Here is a 14,862-nt window from a genome sequence, read left to right as displayed (position 1 = left end):
TGTTTTAAAGGTTTTACAATTTTGATTTATTATTTGATTGGGTAATTTGTACACAGGGTGAAAGGATAGTCGATAAAAAAAGCCTCCCTCTACAGCCTCTCGTGTGCAGTCCTCTTCCTGAGAGGAAACTGCTGTTTTGTCATGTGTCCTTCCAGAACTTCTGTGCATTTACAAACATGTATGTACAGTATATATTTTTACTCCTCTAACCATAAAAATGCTTAGACTACTTTTATGGAGATTGAATGAGAGGTAGAGGAGAGGAAAATATTCAGAAGAGAATGCATGACCAAGGAACACTATCATTATTGTTATTTTCTTTTAATGGATAAAAGTGGCCAAGAGAGAACCAGTAGAGAGGCAGGTGTCCAGTCTAAGAGTCCATGCTTCAGGAGGCCCTCCAGGAACCTTTGAACTAAGTGCAGCATTTTCTGTTATGCATTTTTTGTGAGGAGAGAGTCTATTTATCAAATTCTAAAGGAAAATGTAGCTGACAAAGCTAATAACCACTGTTGAGAAGCAAGAGAAGAAGCAAAGCCTTGGCAGAAGATATGAGGGACCAACTCACTTGCTCTATCTCAAGTTAGGACTTTGTTGAAGAAATTGGGGATTTTTCAGTTATTGAAAGTAGTCCTGTAGTGGACTGACTTATTTATGTCCTCAGGACTCCTGTGGTAGGATCATTCTGATTACCAGCTCCTGATAGAGCATACTATATGGTAAGAACTGCCCCTTGGGTTCTTTGTAGAATCTCTCCATCCACACTGAAAACAGAGACCTCTCATTCTTTATTCCTGGTCTTATAGAGAAAGTAACTAAAATCTTTCCCAAAGATGCTAGTGTCCTCTTCGTCAGTGTATTAAGCACTTGTTGGCATGGAGTTTCTTCTGGTATCTTTCTAGTGGATATAGTTGGGAGTGAAGAGGGGCAGTGAGCAGATCATAGGTGATAAATTAGCATTGCTAGGCCTTGAAGTTCTTATAAGGGATTACTGGCATCTCCCTTAAGTGTAGGCCACTGTTGAGTCCAGTTTCTGTTAATTTGAAATGAAACGGACAAAAGTGGAAGTAAGTTATTCTAGTAGTATTCTAGTAGTCTGTTGATAAATGATGATGGCCTAGACACGTGGTGGTGGAGAGAAGCAGACAGTTTTTAGATCTGTTTTGAATGTAGAATTTACAGGATTTGCTAATGATTGGGTATGGAAGATGACAGAGAAGACTCAAGTGTGAGACCTTCTTTTTTAGACGAGTGGGTGGATTGGGTTACCATTCACTGCGATCACCTTAGGAAATAATTTGTATGGGTCAATAAAATAAATTTTGAACATGCAAGGATGGAGATGTCACATATGCAGTTGCTATGCCAAATTGTGAGGTCTCACCTGGAAAGTCATTAGCACTTAGGCAGTATTCCAAGTAATGGGACTAAAAGAGATTGCCCAGACAAAAAGATCCAGAACCAAGCTCTGAGCAAATCCAATAACTAAAACTTGGTTACAGCAGAAGGAATCAGCAAAGTGAATTGAGAAAGAATGGCTAGTACGGTAGGAGAGACATGGGAGAGGAGAATGTTTCAAAAAGAAGAGTGAGTGGTCAGTTGTATTGATGCCTATGATGGGTTGAGTGGAGGGAAACAGAAATTTCCCTTGAATTTGGCAATATGAAGGTAAATTAATAACCTTGATTTTCAGTGGCAACAGAAGCCAGGTTGGACAGAGTTAAAAGTGAGTGAGAGATAAAATTAAGATGGACAAATCTTTTGGTAATTTTTTTTGGATAGAGAAGAGAATCACTAGATGGTAGGTGAAAGAGATGATTTGGTTAAACTCCCACCTTAAAGACTTTGAAAAGTTTAATAATAGGGTCTGTAGCAAAGTGGAAAAATCACAGACATCAAACAAGCACATTCGCAGGATGATGATGATGATGAAGAAGAAGAAGAAGAAGAAGAAGAAGAACAACAACAACAACAACAACAACAACAACAACAACAACCACCACCACTACCATGAAACCTGTACCATGAATGTGAAAGGGGTTAAAGAGCAGTGAGAAACCAAGAGAGTCAATGGATGGGAGTCAAAGAATGCCGAGGGCAGTTCTGAGAAAGTGAGCTGCAAGGATAGGAAGTAGGAATTGGGAGACTTGGATGCTTGATTGAGATACTGGAGATGGTGTAGTTACTAGTGTAGACAAGCCTGTGACTATAATGTTAGGTGAGTGAGGTTGGGCAGAGGAATAATAGGTCAAAGGACTCAGGATATTGGGTAGTTATCCACATGGTTTTTGAGGTCTCCCAGAATGAGGACAAGAGTTGGGATGGAGAAGAAGACTGAAATGGAAGCTAAAGTCTAGTGAATGAAGGAGAAAGGGAGCAGGGGTAGAGGGTAGTATAGCCAGATATATGAACTTCAAAGGAGCTAGTGTTTTTGAAGGCTCAAAAGTGGAGAAATTATTTGAGAAAAATGGGAGAAAGGAGAAAACCTATGCCACCTCTTGGCCCTTAGATATGCAGTAGAGAGGGAGAGACGTAGGAAGGGTGGGAGGAGAGGGAGGGAAAGAGAAGTTTCATGTGAGAGGACTTGAGGCCATCAAAGGATGGCCAAGTCAGTGAATGCAGGAACTGGAGAGAACATTTAGAGAAAATATTGAGGATATAGGAAAGTGGCCCGTCATTCAAGAGTGTATGCTATGAGGATTGGGTCTGGGATGGGTCAAAAAAGTTTGAAAGCCACTGAACCGTGGGGTAGATGAGTGGGTGTGCAGAATATTACGGGGACGAGTGGTGGGTGATAGTGTATGATCTGAGAGACTTGACTGGTTATTACTGAGGAATGTAATATGTGGTGGTATTAATTTTGGTAATTGTTAGAGCAGAGTACACAGTTGAAACATTATGGTCTGGACTCTGGGCTGACTTTGTGACTCAGGAAGACACTGGCCACATCCCACCTATAAGCATTATTTAAATAGTAATAGATGGAGTAAGTCTAGGGGCCATTTCTCTTACATTGATGATTTCAAGGCAGATAATATAGATAATTTTATTCTTAAAAAATTTTTTTAATGTTTATTTTTGAGAGAGAGAAAGAGAACAAGTGGGGGAGGGGCAGAAAGACGGGGACAGAGGATCCACACTGGGCTCCGTGCTGACAGCAGGGAACCCAATGCAGGGCCTGAACTCACAGACTGCAGGATCATATCCTGAGCTGAAGTCAGAAGCTTAATCAACTGAGCCACCTGGGTGCCCCAGGTGACTTCATTCTTTGCATAATAATTTTGAGATGGACGTTGTAGATAGCAATGAATGATAGTATTTTCTACCTGTTTAGTACCTTTGAGTTTAAAGCAGAAAATGAGGCTACTGAAGGCTCAGGTCTGCGTAACATAAGATTTTACGTGTAATAGACATTTTATGCATCCATTTATTCCACAGAAAACTTTTAGCACATTATATGCTTAGGCATTATCGCAGACTCTGAAAAATATGGTAAAGGAAGTTTCTGTGCTCATGGAACTTTAATTCTAGTGGTATGACAAACTAATACACAGTTTAAATATCAAGTGCTGTACTGTGAATCAATTAACAGTGGTTGAGACTGACTGGGTGGCTGTTCAGGCTGAGCAATCAGGGAAGTTTTCTCCAAGAGGAGGATTTTGCAGCTGAGATCTGAATGATTAAGAGTGAGCTATACAAAAACCACAAGGAAAAGCATACCATGTAAAGGGAGTAGCCAGTGCAAAATCCCTAAGGCAGGATACATTAAGCCTGTGAGAGCAGAGTAGGCCACTGTGGCTGGAGTTTAGTGAGAGAGGGGAAGGCATCCTAGGTGAGGTCAAGGCAGCAGACAGCCTAATCACGGCTTGTCAAGCTGGCATAAGGAATGGTATGGAATACTATTTTCGGACTCCAGATAGGGAGCAATAGGATTGCTTTGGCTGCTGTGTAGAAAATGTAGAAGTGCAGAAGTGGGAGTCAGGGGCCAGTGCTCATTCAGGCAGGAATGATGGTGACGTGGACAGTGTTTGTTTAATGAGTGAATAAAGGAGGAAAGGATCAGATCAAAGGCCTCTTTAGTCCTAGAACTGTTTAGTATTCTCTTGTTCAAAGCACTTCTAATTTTCTCATTGCAGGAACGTCCTTAATAATAGATACCTATTTATCTTTTGCTAATAAATAACCTTTAGCTAATAAATGAAGATAAGGTATCAGTTAACAACATTGTTCCATTTTTTTGGCTAATTTGAGCAGATACAATTGATCCTTAAACACAGGTTGGACTGTACAGGTCCACTTATATGCAGACTTTTCTTTGAGAAATACAGTGCAATACTATACATGTATTTTCTTTTCCTTATGATTTTCTTAATATTTTCTTTAGCTTACTTTGTTGTAAGAATACAGTATGTAATACATACAACATAGAAAACATGTATTAATCAACTGTTTATGTTATCCATAGGACCTCTGGTCACAGGCCATAAGTAGTAAAGTTTTGGGGAAGTCAAAATTATATGTGTATATATATATATGTTATATATGTATATATATGTGTGTATTTTCGACTGTGTGGCAGTTAGGTGCCCCTCACCCCCACATTATTCAAGGGTCATCTGTATTTAGATATTGATTGGATAAAGATTGCTAGGGAGCAAAAAGCGAACAGAAGAACTTTACATGTTAGCAAATAGACTTACTGATGAGAATAGTCTCTTCAGTATGATATTAGGTTTATGTTGTAAGTTAGTGCCTTCAGATCTATCCAAATATGATAGAACCTTTTGAGAGGGCTGGGCTTGGATTTCATGCTAATAATGAAGGTAGATTTGGAGTCATAGTAGCCTATGCTGTGGCTTTGGCAAGATTTATTTTGGATGCCCAGGTTTTTTTGTTGGCAATTGAGGTCTATTTCACTAAGTTTTATAGGTCCTGAAGAGTTCCCTGACATTGTAGACTGTAAGTCGGTAAGAGAATTAAGCCCTACAGCAAATGATTTGTGTGACTATCTCCACCATTCTCCCAAGGATGTGTATACAGTTAGTGCCAACCCAGATGTAAAGGAGATAATGAATTCCACACAGTACGTGGCTTAGTTTGAGTAGAGCTGCTCTTCAGTATTTGGTTGAAACTCATTTCTGTCTTTTGTTGTAAGTTCTTTAATGACCTCATATTAACTAAAACTGCAAGAAGTTATTTTTCAAGTAGAACTCCTCAAAACTTGTTTTCAGTGATGAATTTCAGTCCTCCACCTCTTCAATTAACTACAAGTATAAGTCCTTTTTAATGAGCTCAAAATGTAGTCTGTCTCCTCTTTTTAATATCTCATTGATCTCCTTAAAAAAGAATCTTGCTCTTAGCAAATTATACTAAGTGGATTTTCAGTACAAAATTGTAGATCCCAGATATTTTTTCTTTATTTTTTGTAAAAGCCTATGAAGTTTGCAGAACTTTGTGAATGTATTTTTTAAAAACCCACTGAATTGTACACTTAAAAATGGTGAATTTTGGGGCGCCTGGGTGGCGCAGTCGGTTGAGCGTCCGACTTCAGCCAGGTCACGATCTCGCGGTCCGTGAGTTCGAGCCCCGCGTCAGGCTCTGGGCTGATGGCTCAGAGCCTGGAGCCTGTTTCCCATTCTGTGTCTCCCTCTCTCTCTGCCCCTCCCCCGTTCATGCTCTGTCTCTCTCTGTCCCAAGAAATAAATAAACGTTGAAAAAAAAATTAAAAAAAAAAAATGGTGAATTTTATGGTGTGTGAATTATATACCAGTTAAACGAAATCAAAGATTGTAAAGCAATTTGCATTATTGGCTTTTGATTTTGTGGAAAGGCACGAAGTATAGGCTACTGTACATATTCTGGAACAAAATGAAATTATTTTTTTGATGATATTCTTGGTTTGCTCTAAATGTACCACTCAGGCTCCCCTCTTTGTGAACCAGGGAATGGCTTTTCTCCTGAAAAAGCTTAATAGGTTTAAGTTCCTAATTTTCAGTAGCATGCTCAAAAACACATTAATGCTGATAATAGAAAGAGCAGGTATTTATTCAGAATTGACATACCAATGTGGCCATAAAACCTACAGCTATTTTGTTGTCTTCTCCCAGAACGTAAGCTCTGAGGCAGGGATTTTTGTGTTTTGATGATAACTGTATACCCAGCATACAGTCAGTGCCGGGCACGTAGTAGGCACTCAGTATTTGTTCAATGACTGGATGAAAGCAGCATTATACATGCATTATCTTGTGTGATCTTTGTAAGAATCTTATGAATGGTTATTGTTATCATCCTCATTTACAGATGAGGAAAGTGATCCCAGAAAAACAAAGTTCTCCAATGGGGGCATGAATATTTCTTGGGGGATGTACTATTTGGAAAGCCATAGAATTAAAATGATGAATGATACTTGGAAGTATCAGTTTTATTTGAGCATTTTGGGTAGGTAGAGCAACATTTTTTACATTAAAACATGGCTAATTTTTAAAAGTGCAAAATTTGCAAGGATTTTAAAGGTGAAATGAGTCCTTTTGGTTCTTGTCATAGAATATGTACAATTTTGAACTGTCATTCAGTTTTATGACAGTTTTATGACAGGCTGGAAAAAGTGGTATTTAGAATATATAAGTTCCTGCTGTTCAAAACTATGCTGTGTAAAGTCTTCCATAGTACACACAACACGCATGGTTTTAAAGGAGTGTTTCTATATTCTTAACTTCTAGAAGTATACTCTTTCGTGTAGTTGACCTGAGCATGCCCCGGGATGGAGGTACAAACTCTTTTTTCCCCAGTTGCCCTTTTGTAGTCCACCTTCTCCCATTTTACAGAAGAGCATACTTTTTACTAGCCTGTCGTATTACCATGGTGCAAAATGTTTGATCTCCAGTAAAGGATTAATTTGAAATACTGGTGTCGATGCCGAGAAAATGAATTACTTGGTAACAGTCAAGACTTTCAGTAAAGTTCTTTGTCTAAAATTTACAGAGCACTTTATGTAGACTTCGATTATTAAAAATTTTTGATGGTTCACTATGCGATATTTTGACATATAACTCAAAAGAAGTTCAAAGAATTGACTGAGAAGAAAACTCATTGTATTTACTCATTTATGCAAATAGGGTTTCTTGCTGTTACATCTACAAAAAATGAAGGGTAGGAATGGAATTGGTACTAAATCTTGGGCCTATTCTAGCATCTGTCCCAGCCCATGAAGTTTTTAAAAAAAAAAAAAATTTTTTTAACGTTTATTTATTTTTGAGAGGCGGAGAGACAGAGCATGAGCTGGGGAGGGACAGAGAGAGAGGGAGACACAGAATCGGAAGCAGGCTCCAGGCTCTGAGCTGTCAGTGTAGAGCCCAACGCAGGGTTCGAACCCATGAACTGCAAGATCATGACCTGAGCCGAAGTTGGACACTCAACTGACTGAACCACCCAGGTGCCCTGAGGTTTTTTTTTTAAATAAAAAATTCTCTTCTTTAATGCATCTAACTTTTATCTCATTCATTAACATGTAATTTACTATTTAGGGGCAGTTATATACTAGTGATATAGTAAAGCAAAAGTCATTTTTTAATCACTAAGCACTTTATGGTCACAAAAAGTAAAAAAAAATAATCTCATGACATATATATGATCAACTAAAGGTTTTCAAGTTTAAAAGAGGAAATAACTTTGGGAATGGAATTATTAGCTCAAAGAGAAAAAGGAGTGAAACAAAATGTACTTACTGAAAAGTTTGTTCATGTATAAGTGGTTGATGGTGAGTATATTTAGATTGTTAGATACATTGTAAAGTGATAGGTTTATTAAAGTGTCAGTACTTAAAATGGTAGTAAGTGCATTCTTTGCAATCACTTACATTACAGTTTGAAATAGTCTTGATGTCAGCTTTGAAATGTAGGTGAGATATATATTTTCAAAAATTTTTTAGCTGGTAGGAATGCAAAAATGTTCGAAAGTCACCCGTTTATAAAACACATGCTCTTCCTCCACCTCTTTAATTATCCTCTTTTCTAGCCTCAGTCAAGTTAGACCAACCAAAAGGTGACATGGTAATTAGATCACACGGGTGCTTAGTCCCTTTAAGAATCACCTTCACCAAGTTTCCTTTAAATTTTATATTCTTGGCTTTTATGGAAGGCCACTGAAAAAGAAAAAGCATTTGAAATTTGCTTAGTTTTGTTGTGATGTTAGTGTCTCTAATTTTTTTTTCTAGATTTAATACTAGGACAGCTTTGTTTCCCTTATTAATTGGTATACTTCCTTCTCTCTGACCTGATATCTATATAATTTAATGTTTCTCTTTTCACCCGGGATCCTAAAAATTTCAGATCCACTTTTGATGCTCAGCTCTAGTATTGATCACTATTAATCTTTTCAAAAGGAAATTTGTTTTCTCCCTGTCGCTGATTTTTTAAAAATTAATTTTTATTGTGTGTTCTTTCTGAATGTACAAAGATCCTTTTCAGAGATACTTATTGGAAAGGGATGAAGTAAACATTTTTTTAAAAATTAAAAAGATTTGTTTTTGTGTTCTTCCAGCACCTAAGAGGAAAGAATAGTCTCAAAAATTATTTGAGTTATTTGAGTATTTCCACCCTAATATACACATTATTATAAAATACATTAAATTTTGGTTTGAGGGTTAGCCTGTATACTGAGATTAATCAAGGTTGGAAACTTTTTCTAATAATTAGAATGTGTGTTTGCAAGTTTAATTTTGTGATATAAGAAACTTCTGCTTTACTTTTTCGTATGCTGAAAGGGAAGATTACAATTATAAGAGTAGCCTTAATCTTGTCCCATTAAAAAAAGTGTTTGCTTGGGGCACCTGGGTGGCTCAGTCTGTTAAGTGTCTGACTCTTGATGTCCACTCATGTCTTGATCCCAGGTTCATGGGATTGAGCCGCGTGTCGTGCTCGCGTTGAGCATGGAGCCTGCTTGGATTCTCTGTTTGTCTGTCTCTCTGTCTCAAAACAAAAACCAAAACCAGTGTTTGCTTTATAATTCTTAAGTTTATGGCAGATTGGTAGTTATTTAGAAGGATTCAGACACACAGCTGGGCATAAACAGTGACTCTTTGGCACTCTTCAGGTGAGAGTGGTAATAAAATTTACTGTTTTTGTGACAGTTTCTGGGAAAACCAGTTAGTCCAGTTTTTCAGATTACATGCTACTGTTTTGGAATACAAAATTCATTAGTGAAAAATTCTGTCTTCTGAGCTTTCAAGCCAGGTAAAAAGAGAAAACATAATAAAAACCAAAGTAAGATCAAGAGAAAAGTAATACAGCATACTCTTGAAAAATCTCTTACTCCCAGTGAGGAATGCACTACCTCATCAGTCAATGGGAATTGCGTATTTTGAATATTTGTAGCCAGCTTTTTCTTCTAATTTTTACTTATTACACCAAAAACATGTTAATGAAAAAAAAAAAAAAAACAACCTTCCCATTGTAGAACCAATAGTTTTATGTTTCATGCTTCCTTCCAGTCTTTGTGGATTCAGGATTCATTTAGAAATAGTCCCTGCTGTCTCTAGTCATCCTTTGTAAAAAGGGGAATCTTAAGAGGCTCCACTGTTTGTGCATACAAACAGTTGCAATGTATTTCTGTGTCCATTGATGTCATCTTGTTCTAATACCAGCTGAGCACATCGTTCTTTATTAAAGAATGGAAACATTAAAAACCAAACAGGGTATTGTTTAGTGATCTATACTAATTATAACTAGTGACAGGAAAAGTTCTCCGTGAGCTTCTTTAGGATAAAATATTGACTATTTCATAGTTTGGGTGCCTTCATTTATGGCCTCAGAATGCTCTAGATGTCATAAATCAGAGGTGTCCAAACCTTCTGTGCATCACAGAATTACTAGGAGAGCTTTTAAAAATATACCTTCCAAAAAAAAAAAATAAATAAAAATATACCTTCCTAGGCTTCACACTTTTAAAGATGGCATCCTAAGTGGTAATTTTGCAGCCTGTCAGTCAAATTTGCTCACTTTTAAATCAAAGTTTTTGAAAATATATCTACAAAGATAAGAAAGCTAAATACCTAAGGAATAATCTTATTTAAGATGAGTATGTCTTGGGGCGCCTGGCTGGCTCGGTTGGAAGAGCAGGTGATTCTTCGTCTTGGGGTTGTGGGTTAGAGCCCCAAGTTGGGTGTAGAGATTGCTTAAAAAAAAAAAAAAAAAAAAAACAAACTAAAAAAGAAGACTATATCTCCTAAAGGTAAGCACATACATTGGGGGAAAATTGAATAAGATAAAGGAATGACAAGTACATACAGAGAAGAAGGGGTGGAGGGAACGAAGGTGGAGAGGGTGGTGATGGAGACATATTTAGTAGTGGGTCCAAATCCTACTGTAATTGTGATAATTGTCACTTTATTTTGATGCTGACCTTTCTAGGCCTTGATAACATTCCTTAAGCAGAGTTCACAAACCTCAACACTTATAGGCCTCAGACAGGTAATGCAAATATGAGTTGTTGAAGAATTTTGCTAAAGGAGATCCTTGACACCTCTTGTGAGCAGCTATACTAATTAATTATGGCCTCTTGTGGCCAAATCAAGTCTGGTATTTCTAGATCTTTGAGTTTTAAAGAGAAGTAGAATCTGGGTTTTATGTGATATCTCCATATTTGCAGATGTTGGCTCGTTTATTAGACACTAAAAACTGAACGAAATACATTTATGGGTTAAACTTCATCCTCCTGCAACCAATTTGCAAATCTTTGTTTTAGAGTAGTCATTCTGCAAGTGCTTCCTGGAGCAGTCAGCATCACCTAAGACCTTAATAGAAATGCAAATTCCCAGGGCCTACCTCAGATCTCTACTGAATCAGACTCTCTAGGAGTGAGGCCCAGGAATCTGTGTTTTAATGAACCCTCTGTGTGGTTCTGATGTGTGGTGAAGTTTGAGAACCAGTGTTTTGGAGTCTGGAAGTTGATAACACAATTTTTATCTGGGGATAGTTGTAAAGACAGAAGTTCATTGAATATCCTGCAGATTTATCAAGTATATTTCTATATAAAAAATATCCTGAATGTTGTCTTCAGGTACAGATGGCCTTTTATATATGTTTTTTGCCAGAATCAGAACCCACAATGATTAAATCACATTTTGTTCTTTTTGTCCCCCCCCCACCTTCCTTGTCCCTGTATACCCCATGGTTAGAGCCTTGCAAATGAACTTAAAAGGAGCTCTGTGCCACGTTTTGACTTCACTAGAACACATCTTAGATTTTATTTACTGATTGATTAAAAGTAGGGGGATGGGTTAAATAGGTGATGGGGATCAAGGAATGCCCTTGTGAATTGAGCACCAGCTATTGTATGGAAGTGAATTGCTGTATTTTACACCTGAAACTAATATTACACTGTATGTTAATTAACTAGAATTTGAATAAAAACGTAAAGTAATGGATAATGAATTAATAAAAAAGAATTCAAATTATATTTATATGTAATATTTATTAACAAAAACATGCTTATATTCACAGGGTAAACCAGACTTGAATACAACATTGCCAATTAGACAAACCGCATCAATTTTCAAACAACCAGTTACCAAAGTCACAAATCATCCTAGTAATAAAGTGAAGTCAGACCCACAACGAATGAACGAGCAGCCACGTCAGGTAAGGATCTACTTGGTTCTCCAATCTTATTTGTCAGACAATTCTGGTATTTTTACCAGACATAGTTCAAGTAAACCGGTTAAAATGGAAAATATTTGGAAAGAAAATTGTTTTATGTTCCTAGGCTATTACATGAATGCTGGAGAATAAGTCTAATAATATTTAGGTTAAATGTTTAAAGAAAATAGTTAATTAAAAATGAATCTAAATTAATATTATGGACTACATTTTTGTGTTTTTGTGTGGTAATGTACATCAGATTTGCTTTTGCTAATCTTAGTTTAGATTATCTTTCCAGGGATAATATTTCCTAGGAGGCTGAAGCATGCAGTTTGTGTTGCTTAGTTTAAAAATATTTTCAATTTTATAGAAACTACTTTTCTGATTTCTTATTATATGACAGCCATCCCTCCCCTTTTGAAAAACAATTAAATAAACTTTGTCAATACGGTATATTGTCCTGTGACTTCCATTTTTGCAGAAATTCAGTTTAACAAATTTCTCTTTCTTTATGGCTTCAAACTGTATGGCACCAGAATCTGTTCTTAGGAAAAAAGTATTATCTGAAAGGCCTCCCTGCTGTTTAATAATGCCATATAGCCAGGGGAGGGAGACTTGATAAAATGCTTACCTTTCCAAGTAACCTTGCTTATTCATTCCCTAATTGTGGTCAAAAAGTTTAGGTACTTCGGGAATTTTTAGTAGCAATTGGGGTGAGGGAGTGGAGGGAGAAACATCTGTGCATATTTTTTCTCTCCTTTCTCTGCCTCCTCCCACTTACAGATTAGAAATGCTGATTTACCTACGACGATTATCTTTTGCTCTCATATTCCCCGTTTAGATGCCTCACTCCACCTTTTCATTTGAATTTTGTTTTTCACTAGTCCCTCAAGTGTCTCATCTCCAGACTTCATAAAGGATTGGGCCAAAACTTTCAGACAGTTGCTCTAGAAGAAACTACCTAAAGAAATTCAGTTCCCACATCCTCTGTAGTGTTTTTTCCTCTTCAGGTGAGCCAGGAAAACAGAAGATATTTGGAGCCACATTGGATCAGCATCTTGCTATAGATGTCTCAAGATTTGAAGTTCTAAACTTGCTTTACTGTTGGTCCCCAAGAGATTCAACAGGGGCCATGTAAGTGTATCACATCCAATATAAAAGATGCGTACCTGCATGTGCCTTTAGGCTCTTGTCACCACTTAGGTTTTCTTTGGGCCATTCAGCATTCTGTGCCAGGCTTTTCCCTTCTGTTTTACTACTGCACCCAGTGAGAGTCACCACACCGCTGGTAGTGTTAGTATACTCATTACAACAGGGAAGGAATTCTGCCATTCTGAACTTTGCCCACCTTGATAAAGCCATTCCCCGATTATGTTCTTTCTTAGATACTGTCTAAAGTCTTGAACATCTTGTCCTTTGGCATTTTGGTGATTTTTAAATCATTTCCTTGTAAAGATTTTTATCAATTGAAATTTTTCAAAGTTTATATGTGGGTAAGACAGTTTGCTTCAAAAAGCTCGAAAGATAAAGAAAGTGGAATAACTATTAATAATAGTTTCATATTGGAAATTTGAGTTACCTTATTGAGAATAGGTAGTAGATGGATTTTATCCTCATCTTTTCTTTGCCAAGTCATTCTCAATATAGTCTCTAAACCCAAATATTTTAAAGATCAATTGAGTAGCAAATTACGATTATTTAAACAGTAATTCTTTTCTGTACCTAACTTCAGTTACAGATTTTAACAACTGTAGTAATTTTATTTACTGGGTGTTTACCTGGCTGTAGGGGGACATTGGTAACAGAGATTTTTAAAGCTGAAATAATCAGGGTAGTTGCTCCTTATTCACTGATACATTGAGTAGTTTTACATTTTCCTCTTTTATTAAAGTTTCTGAGATTGTTCTCAAATGAAAAGAATATACCAAAAAAGCTAAATCCCACCTCCTTCCCCTGCCCCCACCCCCAAATCTTGTATCATTTTCAACTCAGATCTTTTGAGGATTTTATCTTCCTTTTTGCTTGCATAGGCGAGAAGTATTAAAATTATTTAGGAGGTTACTTCCTCAAAAGTTTGAACTGTTTCTTACTTTATCCTCACATCACCTGGTGGTTTTTGCTGGGTGTTTTTGATTATACCAAGACATTAGTTGTCTTTCCCCCAGCTTTATCTTCAACATAAGAATTGAGGGAATATTTGACTGTCTCACTAATGGGATTTCAAAATAAAGGACAGGGCGTTGGGCAACTATAGGAAAATAGAGACAACTTCTATATTATTGTTTGAGAAATCATAATCTGTCATTCTGACTATTTCATTTTAGATTCAGGCTTTTTAGTAAAGGAAAGATGTTGATTTAAGTTATATTTTGGTGTATATATGTCAGATATGTGCTAATCAACTATTGTTGAGGAGGTAGTTGACAAAAAAAATAAAACATGTAGGCAAAAATAATTCTTCCACTGTGCTTTCACACAGCCTGGTTGAACTAGATCGGCAGTATGAATTGCCACATATTCCATTTGGAGAACTTCTTTTGATCATTCAGTAAATAAACTAGACAGAGTGGTTTCTGTTTTTGAGATAGATATAAATGTTTTTGTTTCTTAACCATGTTGCAGTCTTTTAATAAAGTATTCAATCTAGTGGTATTGTAATACTTAGAGACCTAGGACTGGGATTGGATTTTTGGATCTTAACTAGGTTCTCCGATGGATAATTTGAAGTGATTAGTTTACATGTGATGCAATCACAGAAATGAATAATTCTGTCTTAGGTGGCAAACATCCTATGCCTGCATCTTTGTGTGGCTGTCTGATTTGATTTCTGTAAAATATATGAATTATAAATTTCTAGTGTATTGATTCCTTGAAAATACCTTAGCTTTAAAATTGCAAATTAGGGTATGTAAGCAAAAGTGTGTTAAATGGAATTCAGCAATAATATCTGCCTATAATTAAAACCTAGTTATGATAGGGTAAGTAGACATTTATATATATATATATATATATATATATATATATATATATATATATATACACACACACACACACTATCAGCATATTTGATAAGTGCTTGTCTTTCCCTTAGATTAAACAGAAATCTGGAGTGGGGTGGGGAAACTCGACCAACTATAAGACTATTATCCCAAATAGTAAGATCATTGAAATGTTCTTATTTGGTCATATATATAAAACACCTCCAAAAATCTTTTTAATATGACAT

General features: G+C 36.6%; 1 protein-coding gene across 1 annotated transcript in view; it reads left to right on the top strand.

Annotated features, from left to right (window-relative positions):
• Window positions 1-14,862, top strand: part of MBD2 (methyl-CpG binding domain protein 2) — a 67,196-nt gene that overhangs the window by 22,198 nt on the left and 30,136 nt on the right. The window contains exon 3 of the mRNA XM_086683013.1: window positions 11,499-11,636. Within this exon, the coding sequence (XP_086539139.1) occupies window positions 11,499-11,636 (138 nt within the window). The remainder of the gene's footprint in view (window positions 1-11,498; window positions 11,637-14,862) is intronic.

Source organism: Puma concolor, chromosome D3 (assembly GCF_028749965.1).
Source record: "Puma concolor isolate L17-30 chromosome D3, mPumCon1.1.hap2, whole genome shotgun sequence".
Lineage (NCBI taxonomy): Eukaryota > Metazoa > Chordata > Mammalia > Carnivora > Felidae > Puma > Puma concolor.
Note: the sequence above shows the minus strand (reverse complement) of the source record. Positions and strands in the feature narration are given on the sequence as shown.